This window comes from Tachysurus fulvidraco, chromosome 8 (assembly GCF_022655615.1).
Source record: "Tachysurus fulvidraco isolate hzauxx_2018 chromosome 8, HZAU_PFXX_2.0, whole genome shotgun sequence".
NCBI classification, from domain to species: Eukaryota; Metazoa; Chordata; class Actinopteri; order Siluriformes; family Bagridae; genus Tachysurus; species Tachysurus fulvidraco.
In genome coordinates this window covers 16,701,778-16,721,191 of record NC_062525.1, presented here as the reverse complement: position 1 = coordinate 16,721,191, position 19,414 = coordinate 16,701,778, and the positions used below count along the sequence as shown (strand labels likewise).

At 39.5% G+C, this 19,414-nt stretch overlaps 2 protein-coding genes across 2 annotated transcripts in view; both read left to right on the top strand.

The window, feature by feature from the left end:
• Positions 1-341: 341 nt before the first annotated feature.
• On the top strand, positions 342-8,651 carry psmd11b (proteasome 26S subunit, non-ATPase 11b). Its single transcript, XM_027140664.2, has 13 exons — positions 342-493; positions 1,611-1,712; positions 2,077-2,273; positions 2,380-2,437; positions 2,593-2,787; positions 3,100-3,244; positions 4,127-4,187; positions 4,410-4,472; positions 4,566-4,691; positions 4,817-4,852; positions 5,090-5,141; positions 8,044-8,186; positions 8,353-8,651. The coding sequence occupies exons 1-12, from the start codon at positions 403-405 to the stop codon at positions 8,184-8,186; spliced, it is 1,269 nt and encodes a 422-aa protein (XP_026996465.1). The 5' UTR covers positions 342-402; the 3' UTR covers positions 8,353-8,651.
• A 5,596-nt stretch (positions 8,652-14,247) lies between these two features.
• Positions 14,248-19,414, top strand: part of LOC113639025 (26S proteasome non-ATPase regulatory subunit 11B-like) — a 22,198-nt gene continuing 17,031 nt past the window's right edge. Inside the window, exons 1-9 of the mRNA XM_027140663.2 lie at positions 14,248-14,434; positions 14,541-14,598; positions 14,827-15,021; positions 15,733-15,877; positions 18,179-18,239; positions 18,458-18,520; positions 18,614-18,739; positions 18,865-18,900; positions 19,085-19,136. Coding sequence (XP_026996464.2) covers positions 14,270-14,434; positions 14,541-14,598; positions 14,827-15,021; positions 15,733-15,877; positions 18,179-18,239; positions 18,458-18,520; positions 18,614-18,739; positions 18,865-18,900; positions 19,085-19,136 — 901 coding nt within the window. The 5' untranslated portion in view covers positions 14,248-14,269. The remainder of the gene's footprint in view (positions 14,435-14,540; positions 14,599-14,826; positions 15,022-15,732; positions 15,878-18,178; positions 18,240-18,457; positions 18,521-18,613; positions 18,740-18,864; positions 18,901-19,084; positions 19,137-19,414) is intronic.

Here is a 19,414-nt window from a genome sequence, read left to right as displayed (position 1 = left end):
TTTCCTCCGGGTACTCCGGTTTCCTCCCCCGGTCCAAAGACATGCATAGTAGGTTGATTGGCATCTCTGGAAAATTGTCCGTAGTGTGTGATTGTGTGAGTGAATGAGAGTGTGTGTGCCCTGCGATGGGTTGGCACTCCATCCAGGGTGTATCCTGCCTTGATGCCCAATGACGCCTGAGATAGGCACAGGCTCCCCGTGACCCGAGGTAGTTCGGATAAGCGGTAGAAAATGAATGAATGAATGTATTCTGATATGTAGATTTTTATACGGCGCCAGGAAAATCAAAACCAATGCGAAGCCACGTTGAACTACAAGCCCCAGAATGCTCTTGCTCGTGACTACATATTTGTCGGGGCTTTTCGCAAAGGCTTGTGGGTAGGTTGGTTTTGAATAGGGAAGATGGCAGCCGCGGCAGTGGTTGAGTTTCAGAGAGCTCAGTCTCTTATTAGTACGGATCGAAACGCATCAATCGATATTTTACATTCAATAGGTAAGTCGTTTCAGATGATTTAAAACATTTCAGTATTTTCATTTACACATATACTAGCGATTGTGAGGCAGTCTTTCCTCAGGCGTGAGCCGGTTGCCGCGGTGCTGACTCACTGCACTGAGTAGCCGCTATCATCATGCTAACTGCTAGGCTGCTTTAGCCCAATGTACCAAATTAGCTTAGCCTGCTATGCTAATCAGACAGCGCACTGGTCAAGGCCGCGATGACAGAGATGATATTTAGCAAACGCTGAAATGTGAAGGCAAAAGAGCGAACGTTTTTCATTTAATTACGTAATTATAAATGGAGTTATTTTTTGTATTTTGGTTGTACCAATGGATGTCTGGGTGTCAAACTAAATCACAATAGCTAGTCAGTCAACTTCCAGTACACCGGGGTTCAGAGAAAGAGAGAGGACGCTTTCGGATTTAGCTAGTTAGCAAGTTAGCTTTCTAGCTACCATTTTAGGTTTGCGCTAAAGAACCGGCTAACAGCAGGACGTTACTAATACACCGAGCATTAATCAGCGGTTAGATAATGTTTGACGTTGATTTGTAAAATAACAGTAACGTTTGTTTAGATTTCTTGCCGGCCTTTAGTCTGTAGTTTATCATAATAGTTTATGTTAATGTCATTAACACAGACTTCGACGTGTTTAAGCCATTCTAGTGCTTTTTCATAAACCGTATTAAGCCTGTAGATGTATTAGATGTTAGCCTGCTATTGCTATTGTCATTGAACGAACTAGCAAACTGAATTTCTAGCTAGCTAACTAACGTTAGCAGACCAGATGACTGCTGTGTATTACATTTTCTCGTCTTTAAGTTATACTACTGAGTTACACTGATTGCGGATTCAATCTTATTCAACCTTAACACACTATAGGATGGGTAGAATTTTAAGAAAAGAAATATAAGTGTTAAGGTTTCTCTTGCAATACAGTACCTTAAACACAGTCTTATTTGCAGTCTTTTCTGTGTTCGTGTTTATTTACAGTTTAAGATATGCTTAAAGTTGTATGCAGTCAGGTTACTGTTGTTTACTTGACTTCCCTGTCATTCTTTCAGCCATGTATAAGATGGTATTAAAGACGAATCTCTGCATTATGTTTCCTCAGTAAGGCGAGATGTTCAGCAAGATGATGAAGAGGCAGTGCGTGTTAAAGAACAGAGCATCCTGGAGCTTGGCACTCTCCTGGCTAAGACAGGACAAGCTGCTGGTAAGATACTTTATGCTGTAATCAACACATTCAACTCCCTCCAGTTGTTTCAACAGCCATGGACTTCAGTCCCATGCTTAGTTTTTGTCATGTCTTGGTATTATGGATGCACTTTCACTTTTTTACCGCAGTAACTGTGCAACAGGTTGTGGTTATGTCAGGATCTGTTTTGTCAGTTGATATGTGTTTATCATAAAATACTTTTGTAGAATAGGTCTGACAAGTGTTGAATCTGATCTAATTCTGTTCCAGTTTCAGGCCGGTGTCACTACACAGTGTGGTGTATTGTTACAAACATATTTTTTAAGACCCCTTGTTTGAGAATACCACACACATCAACATACTTTACACTTTAACTTTACAGAGCTTGGTGGTCTCCTGAAGTTTGTCAGACCTTTCCTGATCTCCATAAGCAAGGCAAAGGCGGCACGACTGGTGCGCTCTCTGTTGGATCTTTTCCTGGATATGGAGGCAGCCACAGGACAAGAGGTCGAGCTGTGTCTGGAGTGCATTGAGTGGGCCAAAGCTGAGAAGAGGACATTCCTCCGACAGGCTCTTGAGGTAACCATGCTTGCTATATACTTTTCAACATTTAGAGAAGTCACATGGATAAGAAGTATTGTGAGAAATTGAGACTCAGGTGTGATGTATCACTTTTGTCCAATAGGCTCGTTTGATCTCACTTTACTTTGACACTAAGCGGTACCAGGAGGCTTTGCAGTTGGGTGAGTTATTTTACAGAAAGTATTCTAAAATGTACTGTTTATTTGGAAAAAATGGTGTGTTGAAGAATTGAGACATGATTATCAATATTTATTAGATGCAAGGATTTTTTTTGTGTGTGTGTGTATAATCTGTTGATTTGTTTTTTTTTTTTCAGGCTCCCAGTTACTCCAGGAGCTCAAGAAGATGGATGATAAAGCTTTACTTGTGGAAGTCCAACTGCTTGAGAGCAAAACTTATCATGCACTCAGTAACTTGCCCAAGGCCAGAGCTTCCCTTACCTCTGCCAGAACCACAGCCAATGCCATCTATTGTCCACCCAAACTCCAGGCGGCTTTGGACATGCAGTCAGGTAAGTGTTAACACATAATGCCCAGGCAGTAAACACTATAGTGCCATGGTTGATTATTGTACATATTGAGATACTGGAACTGTGTTTATATTACCCGTCAGTTATAATTCATTTTCAGCGTTTATAGCCTTGCACTGTAATGACAAAAATGATAATTATTAATATCTTGCTCAACTTTAGAGCAAATTCATTTTAAGGAACAGAATATTATTTTACATTTTTATAATATTATCCTGTTCAGCAGACTTTCTTTCTAAGATTAATATCCCTTCATGTATTGTCTCTAATATGAGATGCTTCCATGCTCTGCAGGCATTATCCATGCTGCTGAAGAGAAGGATTGGAAGACAGCCTATTCTTACTTCTTTGAGGCTTTTGAAGGCTATGATTCCATCGACAGCCCCAGGGCCATAACTGCGCTGAAATACATGCTTCTTTGCAAAATAATGCTAAACTTGTAAGTAAAGGAGCAGCTGGTAGAGACTCTCTTTGGAGCCTAAATTGCACTTGTTTTTGTCCTATTTTGGCTAATGTTTTTAATCATGAAAGAAGTCCATTAGATAACGCTGGATTATTTGCAGGTACATGTGTTGTTGAAATAATGGCCATTTCATCAGTTCAATCACAATAAACCAATAAACATCTGTCAGTTGATAAATCTTAGGACATGATATTGGAAGAGATTTTCACACATGAACTGAAAATATTTATACACAGACACAGCGATGGATCGACCTACATGCACTCTAGCAAATGACAGGCAACTCTTCATTTGCACTGAGCTATAAATACAATAACTGAACGAGATTTGTATATTATTTTCCAATTATGTATGGTTCAGTAACGCAACAAATCTTATTTCCTCAAGTGATACCTTCGGGTAGTCCAGTAGTTATTTTGGACAGATGTTTCTTCAGTTCCCATCCTGGTTCAGATTTTACTGTGTGAATTTCTAAAAAGAAAAATAGTACCCTATGATATAAAGTCTCTGATTAAATGTGTGTGGAAACATAGACGTAGGCCTTTATAGGAAGTAGCAGAGATCAATTGGTGTGTTTGGTAGCATGCTTTGCTAATCTTCTCCCTACGAATCCTAACATGTAATCAACGTTTTTGTAAATGAAACGAACACTGTTTAGGGAAAAAGTTTCTAATTGTGTTTTGTAACATGACTACTGCCAAAATACTGTCATGTGACACCAATACTGGTTGCTACACATCCAAAAGACACAGACTATAAATACGAGTGACTGTTTTCTCAGTTGTGAACATAGCATCATACTGTTAGTAGACAAGCTGTGGTCTGTACACACTCCTGAAAATCTCACTTTGTCCTCAGGCCAGAGGAAGTCCAAGCCTTGATCAGTGGCAAATTGGCCTTGCGTTATGCCGGGAGACAGGTAGGTTTTGTTTCCTTTCTGTATTTGTGTTTGTATTCCTGTGTGTGTAAAATTGTGCATGTCTCCTTTTGTGCCTTTTCTTTATAGTCTGTCTTGTCTTGTACAGTATAATGTTATATATGTCTGTACCTTTGAGAGTCACAAACAGCTGGAACCAAATTGATTGTGTGTGGCAACACACTTGGCCAATAATCCTGATTCTGATTCTTATTCTCATAACAGACAGATGCGCTAAAGTGTGTAGCGCAAGCCAGCAAGAACAGGTCATTAGCAGATTTTGAAAAGGTGAGACTTGCTGATGCTTACATAGACAAATTCAAGGTTTTTCTTTTGCTTTATTGCCTAAGCCTGTTTTCTTGTGCATGTCCAAACATGAAGGCGCTGACTGAGTACACAAAAGAGCTGAGAGATGATCCCATCATCAGCACACACCTGGCCAAACTCTATGACAACCTGCTGGAGCAGAACCTTATCCGGGTCATCGAGCCCTTCTCCAGAGTACAGGTAATTTGTGTTGGTTTAGTTGTTAGTGCTGATGTTGTAGCTTAATGCTGCCTTTTGGTTTTTATTGGATTGTTTGGCTTTATTGCTTTCTGCCTTTGATGGTCTTGTTTCATTTCATTTCCCAGATAACACACATATCAGATCTCATCAAACTCTCAAAGGTAAGTTACTTGTGTAGCCAAGACCATATTAAATTTGTTTGAGTTTTTGGAGTCACAATAGCCTTAATATTACTTTACAGAGCAAAACACACATTTGATTTTGTCACATATACATTATAATATAATAATACATGCTTATTAATGACGTGAAATCAGAATCCGCTAATAATTGAAGCTGACATCTAACCGATCTGTCTGAGCTTGTGAATCTGGAATCTTTATTGCTTTGTCTTGCAGGGTGATGTTGAGAGAAAATTGTCACAAATGATCCTGGACAAGAAGTTTCATGGTAAGCCATTCAAGTTCATTCACCCTGAGGTGTTTGGGTTGTTATAGATTCAACTGCCATATACATTTTTATTAGCAATTGTTTGTGGACATCGGTCTATCATAACTCTCATGTGGGTCATCCCCCAAACTTCTTGACACAATGTTGAAGCACACTACGGTTTTGAATGCCGAGCATTAACATTTCCCTTCACGAGAACCCTGTTTCTGCACAGAGCTCTGACCTAAACATCCCTTTGGGATAAACTGGAACATCAGTTGCCTCCCAGTCCTCCTCACTTGACTGATCTCACTTTTTTCAGAATGAGCAAATCCCCAAGGTCAAACTCCATCATGTAGTGGAAAGTCTTTTCAGAAGAGTGGCAAATGGGGAATAAATCTGCATTGGGATTTGGGTGTGATGTCTATATAGTGTAACTCAAAGTGTGTGTATAAGATGGCGCTCGTGAGGTCAACTGCCGTCATGACTGCTTCGGTTACACTTTGCCTTTTTTTGTTTATTTTATATATTTATTTACATAGATACCGGTTTATTTGTACACGATGTTCATCATTCGATATGACAAAGCCACTCGTATCTGTTGGTGTACAATCCACTCACACTTCGCCTTTTTTAAACCCGGACCCATGCTGGCCGAGTGAGATCCTGAGGAAGAACAAAGTACGCGACCCGCACCGGCGTCCTTGAGGGAAACGAGCCGGCATCAGGAACAGGCTGAGGGCACGCGCACACCGTGTTCCCTAACCTAGTATCCTGTTAGACTTTCAACAGCACATCACCTGTCCCACTAGGGGCGAAAGGACACCTTTCAAGAACAGCTACAAGGCACAATCACGTCCACCATTTGGGAAATCTTCCTCATGCCTGTATACAAACAAAGGCTGAAACAGGAAGCTCCGGTTCAGAGGGAGGTCACCACTGGACTGACCAATAGGTGAACTGCAGAACACTTTAGATGTCACAGACTGGGACACGTTCAGGCACAGCTCTGATGACGTCAACATGTTTATGGAAGCAGTTGTGGGATTCATTGGTAATCTAGCAGATGATACGGTGCAGAAAACCACCATTAGAACAAGAAGCCATGGGTGGATAAAACCACCCACGATACTCCGAGATCCTGCTCCACTGCCTGTAACATGTGGCTCGCCACCAGGGTCATGGACGAGTACAAGGCTGCGTCTTACAACATGCACAGTGCGGTAAAGGAAGCAAAGTGGCGCTACGGGAGGAAGCTAGAGTCACAGTTCCGACACAGTGGCTCTAGGAGCCTGTGGAAGGGACTACGGAACATCATGGACTATAGAACACCAACTTATAGAATGGGGAATGTGGATGCTTCTCTAGCAGACGAGCTAAACATCTTTTACGCTTGCTTTGAGGCTGCAGCTAACCACGCTAGCGGCACAAACAGCATGCACGCTGAGCGAGCCTGCCTCAACAATTACCGCCCTCTAGCCTTGACCTCAGTGGTGATGAAGTGCTTCGAAAGACTGGACAGAGACCTCATCACTGCATCACTACCAGACACACTGGATCCACTACAGTTCGCGTACTGCCAGAACCAAACTACTGAGGACACCATTGCTCATCATCTTCACACTACGATGAGCCAATTGGACTGCAGAAAAGGGAATTATGCAAAAATGCTCTTTGTGGACTACAGTTCAGCGTTCAACACCATAATTCCCTCGACGCTCACCTCTAAGTTTGAGGTCTTGGGACTTAGCCTGCCGCTGTGTCAATGGATCTCCAACTTCCTGACAGACAAACCACAAGCCGTACGGGTGGGCAAACACAACTCCTCACCCTCAGCATTGGAGCTCCCCAGGGTTGTGTTCTGAGCCCCTTGCTGTACTCACTGTACACTTATGACTGTGTGGCCACTTCCAACTCCACCACCATCAAGTTTACTGACGAAACTGTTGTGGTGGGCCTGATCTCCAACAACGATGAGACGGCCTATCTACAGGTGACTAAAAACCTGGAGAGATGGTGCCAGGAGAACAGTCTTCTCCTGAACGTCAACAAGACTAAGGAGTTGAGGGTGGACTTCAGCACGAAGCAGGAGCGGTCATACCAACCCCTAAACATCAACAGGACCCCAGTGGAGAGAGTAGACAGTTTCCAGGACCTAGGTGTTCATGTTACACAGGACCTGGCTTGGTCCGGTCACATCAACACCCTGGTGAAGAAGGCCCGGCAGCGTCTGTACCGTCTCAGACACTTAAGGGACTTCAAACTACCCTTTCAGGTGCTAAAGTCTTTCTACACCTGCACCACGTAGAGCGTCCTGACGGGTAGCATCACATCCTGGTTCAGGAACAGCACCGTGCAGGACAGGCAAGCCTCCAGAGGGCCAGGAAGATTGTAAAGGATCTCGGTCATCCCAACAATGGACTCTTTTCTTTGTTGTGTTTAGGGAAACACTTCCGCTCCTTGAAGGCAAACAGAGAGAATGAAGAGAAGCTTCTTCCCGCAGGCTATTCAGAGTTTAAATCAGGAAACACCCAGGACCTCTCCCTCCATCTTCACTGTTTTTCTGCACACCTTTTTTGCACTGACACTTTAACTCTGGACCTGCACAGCACAGAGCCACTTTATACACACCATATTGCACATAGACACTTTAAGGACAATAATTAAAAACCATACGCATTTATGTATATTTGCGTATATACAATATGTTTTCACATATATTTTCATATTTTATATAGTTTATACTTTTTATTTAACTATCTCCTTCTGGTTTGTTTTTTTTTTTTACCCCTAATTGCATTCCTTTTACGCTTTTATGCAAAAAGCATTTCACCGCATGTCGTACCATGTATGTATGTGTATGTGACAAATAAAATTTGATTTGATTTTGATTTGATTTGAAAGCCTCTCTCTCTTTATTCAGGCATCCTTGACCAAGGTGAGGGAGTCCTGATTATATTTGAGGAGCCTCCTGTCGATAAGACCTATGAGGCAGCCCTTGAAACTATCCAGAACATGAGCAAAGTTGTGGACTCACTGTACAACAAAGCGAAGAAGTTAACATAGGTTTGTTTCAAATTTAATGCACTTCAATTTTTGTATCCACCGATAATGCTCTGTACCCATAAATATGTCAACTTAATGTTTGTAGTAGTATTATTTATTTATTTATTTTTTAATTTTGTCTTTTGACCTGTGGTACAAATTCATTTTTTGTTCATCTCTTCTACAGAACAAACACAAAGGATGCTGCTCTGCAGAGTGGATGTGTGTGAGTGTATGTCTGCATGTGTGTGGCCAACATGTGGAAACTTTTTTTTTTGTCAAGGCGAGAAGGGACAATGTAGAGTAAGAATCACAAATTTCAACGGGATTCACTTGTTCCAACTGAGTTTTTAACTCCTCTTTCAATGGACAATTTCATCCTTCTCTTCTTAATTTTGATGGTTTTTTCCTCCCCGATGTATCTCTCATCGGCCAACATGGCCATCAGGGAATATTGTACAACTACAATAAAGTCTCATAAAGTCACCGTATAGCATTGTATAACTCTTCTACGGTTTAAGTTACAGCCTCTTAAGGTGCAATACTGACCTCACTGTGGGAAATGGGGGAACTGTGGGTAACTGTGGCTGTCTCCATTAGTCATCATAGGGAACATGTATTATCCTGTGTGCAGGAGGATACCATTAGGAAGTGACACAACCAGGCATTTATTACATTTGCATGGTTAGGGCCTTAGATGATAGTTCTGTAGCAAGCACACTTGCCAGCAGCCAGACCATCACAGCCATTTTGTTATGTATTATACAGTTTAACATTTGCTCTGGCAGTATACTTTTCCTTATCCACAATGTCTTTTAATCTATAAAAATTGTTTGCTGTATTAAGCACCCAAGAGCTGTCCTGTTATAAAAATAGCTTTACAAATGCTAACGTCTGACTGCAGTAGAAATAAATTTCTTTTTATTCCACTGAACTATAAAAGCTCCACGACAAGAGTTCCTTCTAAAACGCAGTGTAATTTCACCGGGATACGAATGACAATTTTTTTGTCCATGTGTTAAAACACAGATCTCGTTTGATTCCTGCTGTGTGTTGCAGTTGCGACACAAGCCTGACCTTATTTTACAGATTTTTGTTTCAGGTTTATTGCATGTCTTTGTGATTTATTTGGACATTTTTATACTTTGGGAAGTTCATGCTTGCTTTTGTACCTAAAATAGTAAGGTGTGAATGAAGACCTGTAGATATCCTGGAATGCAGATCACCAAAAAAAAAAAAGGTTTCACAAAAGAGGTGTTGGGAATTGATTTGCTCACTTTGCTCACTCTCTATTGGGATGTGCATTTTAATTATTTCATTTTTTTTTTGTAAAAAAACAAAAACAAAATTACTAAACATGTGGTTACTGATGAATATACCAATTAACATTCTACCTTTTGTGTGGAGGACTTTATTTTTTCTTGTGTGATTAACAGCATAAGCATAACTACAGTCCTTTTAACATAAGAATAAACAACACAAATTCAGACACATCTATGAAATCTGATCTGAAGGAGCTGCTGTAACATGCTGCTTAAACTAGATTGGTTTGCATTATTTTGGTTTATTCTTTCCAAAAGCAAAGAAGGAACTAAAACATACGATCATACATTTGCTTGTAATGAGCATAAACAGAACAGGATCAGATCTGCAGGAGAGACATTGCATTATTTTGTACAAAACCATACAGTTTGGCTTTTCTTTCCCACTTTGGTCTTGTATGTAATCAGATCACCACTACTTGAGATTTACCAACACAAAGAATTAAATCAGTATCAAATGTGTATGTAAGTGGCTCTTCTTGAACGGCAATCATCCACCATAGCTATGTTTAGAAATCCTCAAATCGACCATTTATGGAAATAAATAAAAACTGATTTGGAAAGCAAACACACCGGTTATAATATTTATAACGTATCTGTTGTGTCGCAGCTCGTTCTAATCTGCACCTGAAGACTTCATGCATTTTGCTGGTGTGTTGGATGGTGAACTTATTTAACTCGTGAACCAATCTGTTCATCATTAGTCCAGGTTGGTCATTGCTGGTGTGTTTAGATTTGATAAAACCACCTTTCATCCAAGTCACTATTGACATTTTCTGAATAAGGGGAAAATCCAATCTCTTCGAGCTCTGAGTAAAAATAAAAAATGAATGACTCCTTACTGATAATATAACATTGTGTGTGCTTTACGTGTGGAGATCATGAACTAATCAGCATTTCTTAGCTTTTAAAATAATAAAAATGAATGTGTACAAAAACAGGCAAAAACCTGCACCATTCAAACTATTTCTCCCTTTCTTACAAACACAATCTGGATCTTATTTAATGCAAATACTTTAATTGAATTGATATGTCATCATTGAAAAAAGTTTGTTTTAAACAGGTTTAACATCAAATAAATGAGTTAGTTATTAAAATCCAGAAAGAAAAAAAAATATATATATATATATATTGATAGCTTAAACTGTTATATAGTTATATATTATATAGTCATTAAAGCAGGCACTATTTTCAGATATGCAGTTCTAAAAAAAAAAAGAATCACTTGTGACCAATATAGAGGATGTAGAATCCTACAGCGCTGTGTGGTATCTAGTACAGGGTTTTATATTGTTTTATGAACAGACTGATCTTTAGATCCGAATTGTCAATTTGTCGTGAGTTGCCTGGGACTTTTATTTTTGAAATGACACAAGCGGAAATACAGTGAGTGCTGCAAGTAAACAGCGAGGTGGAATAAATGCATAGATATCTACACTAGATGTCGCCTTGGGTACGGCAGTCAATAAAGCCGCCATCTTGGTACAGGGGACCCCCTCTTAATGCATCAGCGTCAATGTAGGCAAAGAAATAAAATCACCATAAATCGTCGTGAATGCGATTTTTCTAGTTTTTTTTTTTGTTCGTTCCAACGGTCAGACATGATTTATCATTAAGTCCAGAGAAAATTAAAGTTTAATTAAAGTAGTTTATTAGTTACATTCTTCCACTTGAGTAAACTTCAAATGAACAATCACTACTTACCTTAGCCTACTGCATGCAACACTGCTACAATGGTGTGACTATACATGTTAATTTAACCATTTAAATTGTATTGGTTTATTAAATATGATACACAAAGCAATTTGCAGGGAAGCAAATCACAAATTTGAGAGGAACATAATGTGAAAGTTAGATAGTTGAGGTGCCAATCTTTTATTTATTCCTGTCCCGCAGTACTTTTGCCACATTAAATAAGTATGTACTAAAGTCACATAAAACAAACAAACAAACAAAAAAAAAACAGTTTGACTTTGAGGCTGAACTTGTGTGTTACACTGCCAAGCTAACTGGTGACATCCTTCCAGGACTGTCAGCTGAGTTAACCATTTTTAAAACTAAGTGTTTAGTGTCCCTGCAACAACAACACGACCTTATACAGTTTCTTCCTGACACTTTTGCTCTGCAGTTGCAGAGTATGAACCTTTGTGACATGATGTCTCAACTTATGAATGGTACAGACAACCAGTGAAATTAAGCTAAAGTGATGGTTGTCTATGCCATCTCAAGTCTCAACAATGTAATCACAAAGACCAACTGTCATATTATAATTTTTTAAAATTAACATACGATTAAAAAAAAAAAAAAATCCAAACCCTTTTCAGGCATAATGTCATTAAATGTGTCCTTAAGTGAAGTAACTTGATAAAAGAGCATTCTGCTTGTGTTAATCTAGGACAATCTAATAAAATATCTTTGACAGATAAGGGAATCTTACAAAACATACATAAAGTTGGGTCTTTTCACATTTAAGCAAAAAAAGCATGGGTCAATTTTTAATGTCCTTATTAAGAGCTTCGGAATCTACAAACATTGTCGGTTTTCCTGTCAAAAACTAATGGGTAACTAGCATGGATTAGCTGTGGTTGTTAACCAAGGACTGAAACAAACCAACGTAACCAGAAATATAATTTCCTAACATTCAATATTATAAACCAGATTCTCACTTGTAAAATGTAATCCCTTGCTGTATGGTTTTTATATATTGTTCGTTTGAACAACCAAACGCAGCACAGAAGTCCGACATTGTGCATGCATTTGAAGTACAAGACACCTGTACAAAGATGACGGTGGTTTTGATGCATTTTTAGGACCCCAAGGCAAAATCTAGTATAGATATCTATGGAATGAATGGTGGATTTTCTGCCATTTCAGTTTATTAGGTGAAGTTTACAATGGCACTGCAACGCTGAGGAAACGTTAAAACCGCAGACACAAGCACCATTGAGAAACAACGTTTATTTATTTATTATTATAATGATTTTTTTAAAAATTTTATATATATATATATATATATATATATATATATATATATATATATATATATATATATATATATATATCAGTGGACGATGCAGTCAACATTGGACTGCACTACATTCTGAAGCTCCTGGACTGCCCAGGGACATACGCCCGGATTCTCTTTGTTGACTTCAGTTCGGCTTTTAATACAATAATAATGGAAATTCCCCACTCCAAACTCCTGAGGCTCACTATAACCCCTTCCATCCCCCTTCCATCTGCCAGTGGATCACCAGCTTCCTGACAGGCAGGAAACAACAGGTGAGACTGGGAGGCATTCGAACAATCAGCAATGGCGCTCCTCATTGATGTGTCCTCTCCCCACTTCTATTCTCCCTCTACACTAATGACTGCACTTCAAGTGACCAAACTTTTAAACATACAAGATCTGTACTTCTCCAGAGTGTGCAAAAGGGCAAAGACAATCACTCTGGACCCCTCACATCCAGCACACTCCCTCTTTGAACGGTCGCCATCTGGTTGATGGTACAGAGCCCTGGGCACCAGAACGACCAGACATAGGAACAGTTTCTTACCTCAGGCAATCCATCCGATGAACACTTAACATACGCGGAACACACAACACTATTCTTACACATTACTTAAAATTCTTACATTTGCTTAAAACACATACTATTTATATTTCATTTGCACATTTCACACTTGCACATTTGTACATACAAATTGCATATATTGTATATGTGAGCTTCTTTCACTAAAACAATTTCCTTGCATGTGAAAACATACATAGCAATAAAGCTCTTTCTGATTCTGATTCTGATAATTGTGTGTTCCATGTATGTTAAGTGTTCATCAGATTGATTCCCTGAGGGAAGAAACTGTTCCTATGTCTGGTCGTTCTGGTGCTCAGAGCTCTGTAGCATCTACCAGATGGCAACAGTTCAAAAAGGGAGTGTGCTGGATATGAGGGGTCCAGAGTGATTGTCTTTGCCCTTTTTGCTCACTCTGGAGAAGTACAGATCTTAAAGAGTGCGGAGAGTTGTGCCAATGCTTTGCCCAGCAGTCCGGACTATCCTCTGTAGTCTTCTGAGTTCAGATTTGGTAGCTGAGCTGAACCAAACAGTAATTGAGGTGCAGAGGATGGATTCAATGATGGCATTGTAGAACTGTTTTAGCAGATCCTGTTGCAATTATACAGTATTCCCTGCTTTATAGCATAAGTACTGTCAGTCACCACATCATCTGTGTATGTTACACACACTACTACTGCTGCATATTGTACAAAAAGCATAATATTGCACAATATAGTTATTTGCACTTCCCACACTTTATGTACATAACTGATCAGTCATATATTCTGCATTCATATTTAATACTCATAATGTCTATTGTATCACATCTGCATTGTCTTGTATAGTCTGTATTATCTTGTATAGTATAGTGTTATTTATGTCTGTACTTTTGAGAGTCACAAACATTCATTCATTCATTCATTTTCTACCGCTTATCCGAACTATTCTCGGGTCACGGGGAGCCTGTGCCTATCTCAGGCATCATTGGGCATCAAGGCAGGATACACCCTGGACGGAGTGCCAACCCATCGCAGGGCACACACACTCTCATTCACTCACACAACCTACCATGCATGTCTTTGGACCGGGGAGGAAACCGGAGTACCCGGAGGAAACCCCCGAGGCACAAACAGCTAGAACCAAATTCCTTGTGTGTGTGTGTCAGCACACTTGGCCAATAAACCTGATTCTGATTCTGATTCCTTGTTTGAGAATCAACATCAACATAATGGTATACTTTGACTTTACAGAGCTTGGTGGTCTCCTGGTGCGCTCTCTGTTGGATCTTTTCGTGGATATGGAGGCAGCCACAGGACAAGAGGTCGAGTTGTGTCTGGAGCGCATTGAGCGGGCCAAAGCTGATAAGAGGACATTCCTCAGACAGGCTCTTGAGGTAACCATGCTTGCTATATACTTTTCAACATTTAGAGAAGACACATGGATAAGAAGTATTGTGAGAAATTGAGACTCAGGTGTGATGTATCACTTTTGTCCAATAGGCTCGTTTGATCTCACTTTACTTTGACACTAAGCGGTACCAGGAGGCTTTGCAGTTGGGTGAGTTATTTTACAGAAAGTTCCTTCCCCTTTTTTGTGCAGTTGATTTTAAGCATTAATTTTGTAGCCGTTGCATGATTAATGGAGCTGATGCAGTGTAAAGAATTCTAAAATGTACTGTTCATTTGGAAAAAATGGTGTGTTGAAGAATTGACATGTGATTATCAATTTTTATTAGATGCAAGGTTTTTTTTTTGTGTGTGTGGATAATCTGACTTGTTTTTCCAGGCTCCCAGTTACTCCAGGAGCTCAAGAAGATGGATGATAAAGCTTTACTTGTGGAAGTCCAACTGCTTGAGAGCAAAACTTATCATGCACTCAGTAACTTGCCCAAGGCCAGAGCTTCCCTTACCTCTGCCAGAACCAAAGCCAATGCCATCTATTGTCCACCCAAACTCCAGGCCGCTTTGCACATGCAGTCAGGTAAGTGTTAACACATAATGCCCAGCTGTGTTGTATAAAGTAATAGAAAGCAATACATGAGTAAAAGTACAGGTATCATACTAGAAAAAGTAGAAGTGAAAGTTACCTTTCAGAATATTACTCAAGTAAAAGTCTTAAAGTATCTGATATATACTGTACTTAATTATCAAAAATAATTTTCTGATATTTAATGTACTCAAGTATTTGAAGTAAAAGTAAAAAGTAAAATTTCAGTGATTTTTGGTGGGCATAAGAGGTACTTAGGGGCATGGTGGCTTAGAGGCTAGCACGTTCGCCTCACACCTCCAAAGGTTGGGGGTTCGATTCCCGCCTCCGCCTTGTGTGTGTGTGTAGTTTGCATGTTCTCATGTATCTATATCTATATATAATATACTATATATAATGTGTAGTGCATTGTAAATATGTCTAGTAGTACACTGTGTGTACTGACTATGTACAGGTATGAGCACATTGCATCTTTTTCACATTTCAACTGGTACTAAGCATTTTGCACATTTTTTTAAATCTGTTTGTAAATTGTTCAAATTTCTGTTTCTTAACTACTGTATGTAAATGGTTCTGCAATTTCTGGAGCTCGCTCCCAAGAATTTCACTCACCATGGCACATGTGCTGTGGCGATGTGACAATAAAGGTGACTTGACTTGACTTGATGTATTGTCTCTAATATGAGATGCTTCCATGCTCTGCAGGCATTATCCATGCTGCTGAAGAGAAGGATTGGAAGACAGCCTATTCTTACCTCTTTGAGGCTTTTAAAGGCTATGAATCCATTGACAGCCCCAGTGCCATAACTGCGCTGAAATACATGCTTCTCTGCAAAATAATGCTAAACTTGTAAGTAAAGGAGCAGCTGGTAGAGACTCTCTTTGGAACCTAAATTGCACTTGTTTTTGTCCTATTTTGGCTAATGTTTTTTAATTATGTAAGAGTCCATTAGATAACTCTGGATTATTTGCAGGTACATTTGTTGTTGAAATAATGGCCATTTCATCAGTGCAATCACAAATGGCCAATAAACATCTGTTAAGTAGATAAATCTGAGGACATGATATTGGAAGAGATTTTCACACATTAAAGGTGGGGTGTACGATATGCTTCAGAAAGGTGAGTCGGGCCGACAAACAAAACAAACGTGTAGCCAATGAGCAGAAACGGGCTTGTCTTGTCAATATCTTGTCGTAAAATGGAGCGTAGGTGGCGTTTCTCAGGTCTGAATATACATAATCAAATTTGGAAAGACTGCCTACAAGAATATAAGGCTGGTATTGTTACTGCCAGATCTGATTATTTTTCTAATATGATAACGACAATCAAGGAAATTCAAGACAACTTTTCAATTCTCTAAACAAATTACTGGTTTGTTTCAGTCATGTTTTACTTCTCTGGGTCCCATTGTTTTGAGCATTATAAATGACTCTCTGTGTACCGGGGTTGTCCCAACAGCTTCTAAAATGGCGGAAATCACCCCGGTACCTAAAAAGACAAATATAGACTATGAGAACCTTGCTCATTTCCGTCCCATATCTAATCTCTCTTTTCTTGCTAAACCTTTGGAGCGAGTTGTTGCTACTCAGTTAATTTCTCATTTAACTGAGAACAATCTCTTTGAGCCTTTGCAATCGGGCTTTTGTAAATTCCATAGTATAGAAACTGCCCTGGTCAAAAAAAGAAAAATGACTTATTAACTGCCACAGATTCAGGCTGTCTTTCAATTTTGATCCATCTTTTGATCTCAGTGCCGCATTTGATACCGTTGATCATTCAGTTTTAATTACTCGTCTTAAAACGGTTTTTGGTGTCTCTGATACTGTTTTAAATTGGTTTAAGTCCTACTTCAATGATCGGAAGCAGTTTGTTGCCATGGGTAGATTTAGTTCTGAGGTTAACGTTGTTAACGTTTCTCAGAGACACCCAAAAGGGTTGTCTCCGTGGAATGAGCTGCTTTAAAGCCAGACTGGTTGGGATCTTGGAGGTTGTTCTGTGAGAGATAGATGGGTAACCTTGGTTTTGCTTTGTTACACAGAACTAATATATGCCATCCTTTGCATAATTATGCTTGTGTGTCATTTTTGCTTGTTTGTTTATCTGCAATTGTATTGTTCTTCCCTTCAGCTATGATAAAGACACATTTCTTTCCATTATTTGCCTGGGTTACGTATGTATGTGTGGGGCGGAGCTATCAATACAGGGGTGTGACCCATTTGGGTTAGGGGCGTGTTTGTTTTGGTGATTTCAAATGTCAACATTGGGTTTCAAACATTGTACACCCCTCCTTTAACTGGAAGTATTTATACATGGACACAGCAATGGCTCGACCTACATGCACTAATAGCAAATGACAGGCATTGAGATTGACAGTCACGCATTTGGGTCTTTTGTCAAGCTCTCTCACCACACATTGTATTTCTCACACAGAAAAACGTACTATTTATGATATATTTAATATGCCGCAGGGCCCAAAATGTATCTGTCCGCACCGATGTCTCTATTGAACCATGCAGGAATCAAGCGTGTCTCACCTGGAGTTCTTAGTCGAGCCTGACACTTATCAAAATGAGGCTACACAATAGCCAATCGGAAAATAACACTATTGTATCTGGGTAAGATTTAATGCAACAACCAAAAAAAAATAATTCATTAGAGACTGTATTTTCGATGGTCAGTTTGAACAAAACCTCAACACAAAACAGCTTTTGAGTAGACCAGTAGTTATTTTGGACAGATGTTTCTTCAGTTCCCATCTTGTTCAGATTTTACTGTGTGAATTTCATATAAAGTCTCTGATTAAATGTGTGTGGAAACATTAGAAAGAAAAGTAGGCCTTTATAGGAAGTAGCAGAGATCAATTGGTGTGTTTGGTAGCATGCTTTGCTAATCTTCTCCCTACGAATCCTAACATGTAATCAACATTTTTGTAAATGAAACAAACACTGTTTAGGGAAAAAGGTTTTTGTGTTTTGTAACATGACTACTGCCAAAATACCGTCATGTGACACCAATACTGGTTGCTACACATCCAAAAGACACAGACTATAAATACGAGTGACTGTTTTCTCAGTTGTGAACATAGCATCATACTGTTAGTAGACAAGCTGTGGTCTGTACACACTCCTGAAAATCTCACTTTGTCCTCAGGCCAGAGCAAGTCCAAGCCTTGATCAGTGGCAAATTGGCCTTGCGTTATGCCGGGAGACAGGTAGGTTTTGTTTCCTTTCTGTATTTGTGTTTGTATTCCTGTGTGTGTACAAATTGTGCATGTCTCCTTTTGTGCTTTTTCTTTATAGTCTGTATTGTCTTGTATAGTCTGTATTATCTTGTCTTGTATAGTATAATGTTATTTATGTCTGTACCTTTGAGAGTCACGGCAACACACTTGGCCAATAATCCTGATTCTGATTCTTATTCTCATAACAGACAGATGCGCTAAAGTGTGTAGCGCAAGCCAGCAAGAACAGGTCATTAGCAGATTTTGAAAAGGTGAGACTTGCTGATGCTTACATAGACAAATTCAAGGTTTTTCTTTTGCTTTATTGCCTAAGCCTGTTTTCTTGTGCATGTCCAAACATGAAGGCGCTGACTGAGTACACAAAAGAGCTGAGAGATGATCCCATCATCAGCACACACCTGGCCAAACTCTATGACAACCTGCTGGAGCAGAACCTTATCCGGGTCATCGAGCCCTTCTCCAGAGTACAGGTAATTTGTGTTGGTTTAGTTGTTAGTGCTGATGTTGTAGCTTAATGCTGCCTTTTGGTTTTTATTGGATTGTTTGGCTTTATTGCTTTCTGCCTTTGATGGGCTTGTTTCATTTCATTTCCCAGATAACACACATATCAGATCTCATCAAACTCTCAAAGGTAAGTTACTTGTGTAGCCTAGACCATATTAAATTTGTTTGAGTTTTTGGAGTCACAATAGCCTTAATATTACATTACAGAGCAAAACAAACATGTGATTTTGTCACATATACATTATAATATAATAATACATCTGATCTGTCTGAACTTGTGAACCTGGAATCTTTATTGCTTTGTCTTGCAGGGTGATGTTGAGAGAAAATTGTCACAAATGATCCTGGACAAGAAGTTTCATGGTAAGTTTCATGGTTCATTCACCCTGAGGTGTTTGGGATGTTAATGATTAGACTGCTGTATACACTTATATTAACAATTGTTTGTGGACATCGGACATCATAACTCACACGTGGGTCGTCCCCAAAACGTCTTGACACAATGTTGAAGCACACTACGGTGTTGAATGCCTGGCATTAACATTTCCCTTCACGAGAACCCTGTTTCTGCACAGAGCTCTGACCTAAACATCCCTTTGGGATAAACTGGAACATCAGTTGCATCCCAGTCCTCCTCACTT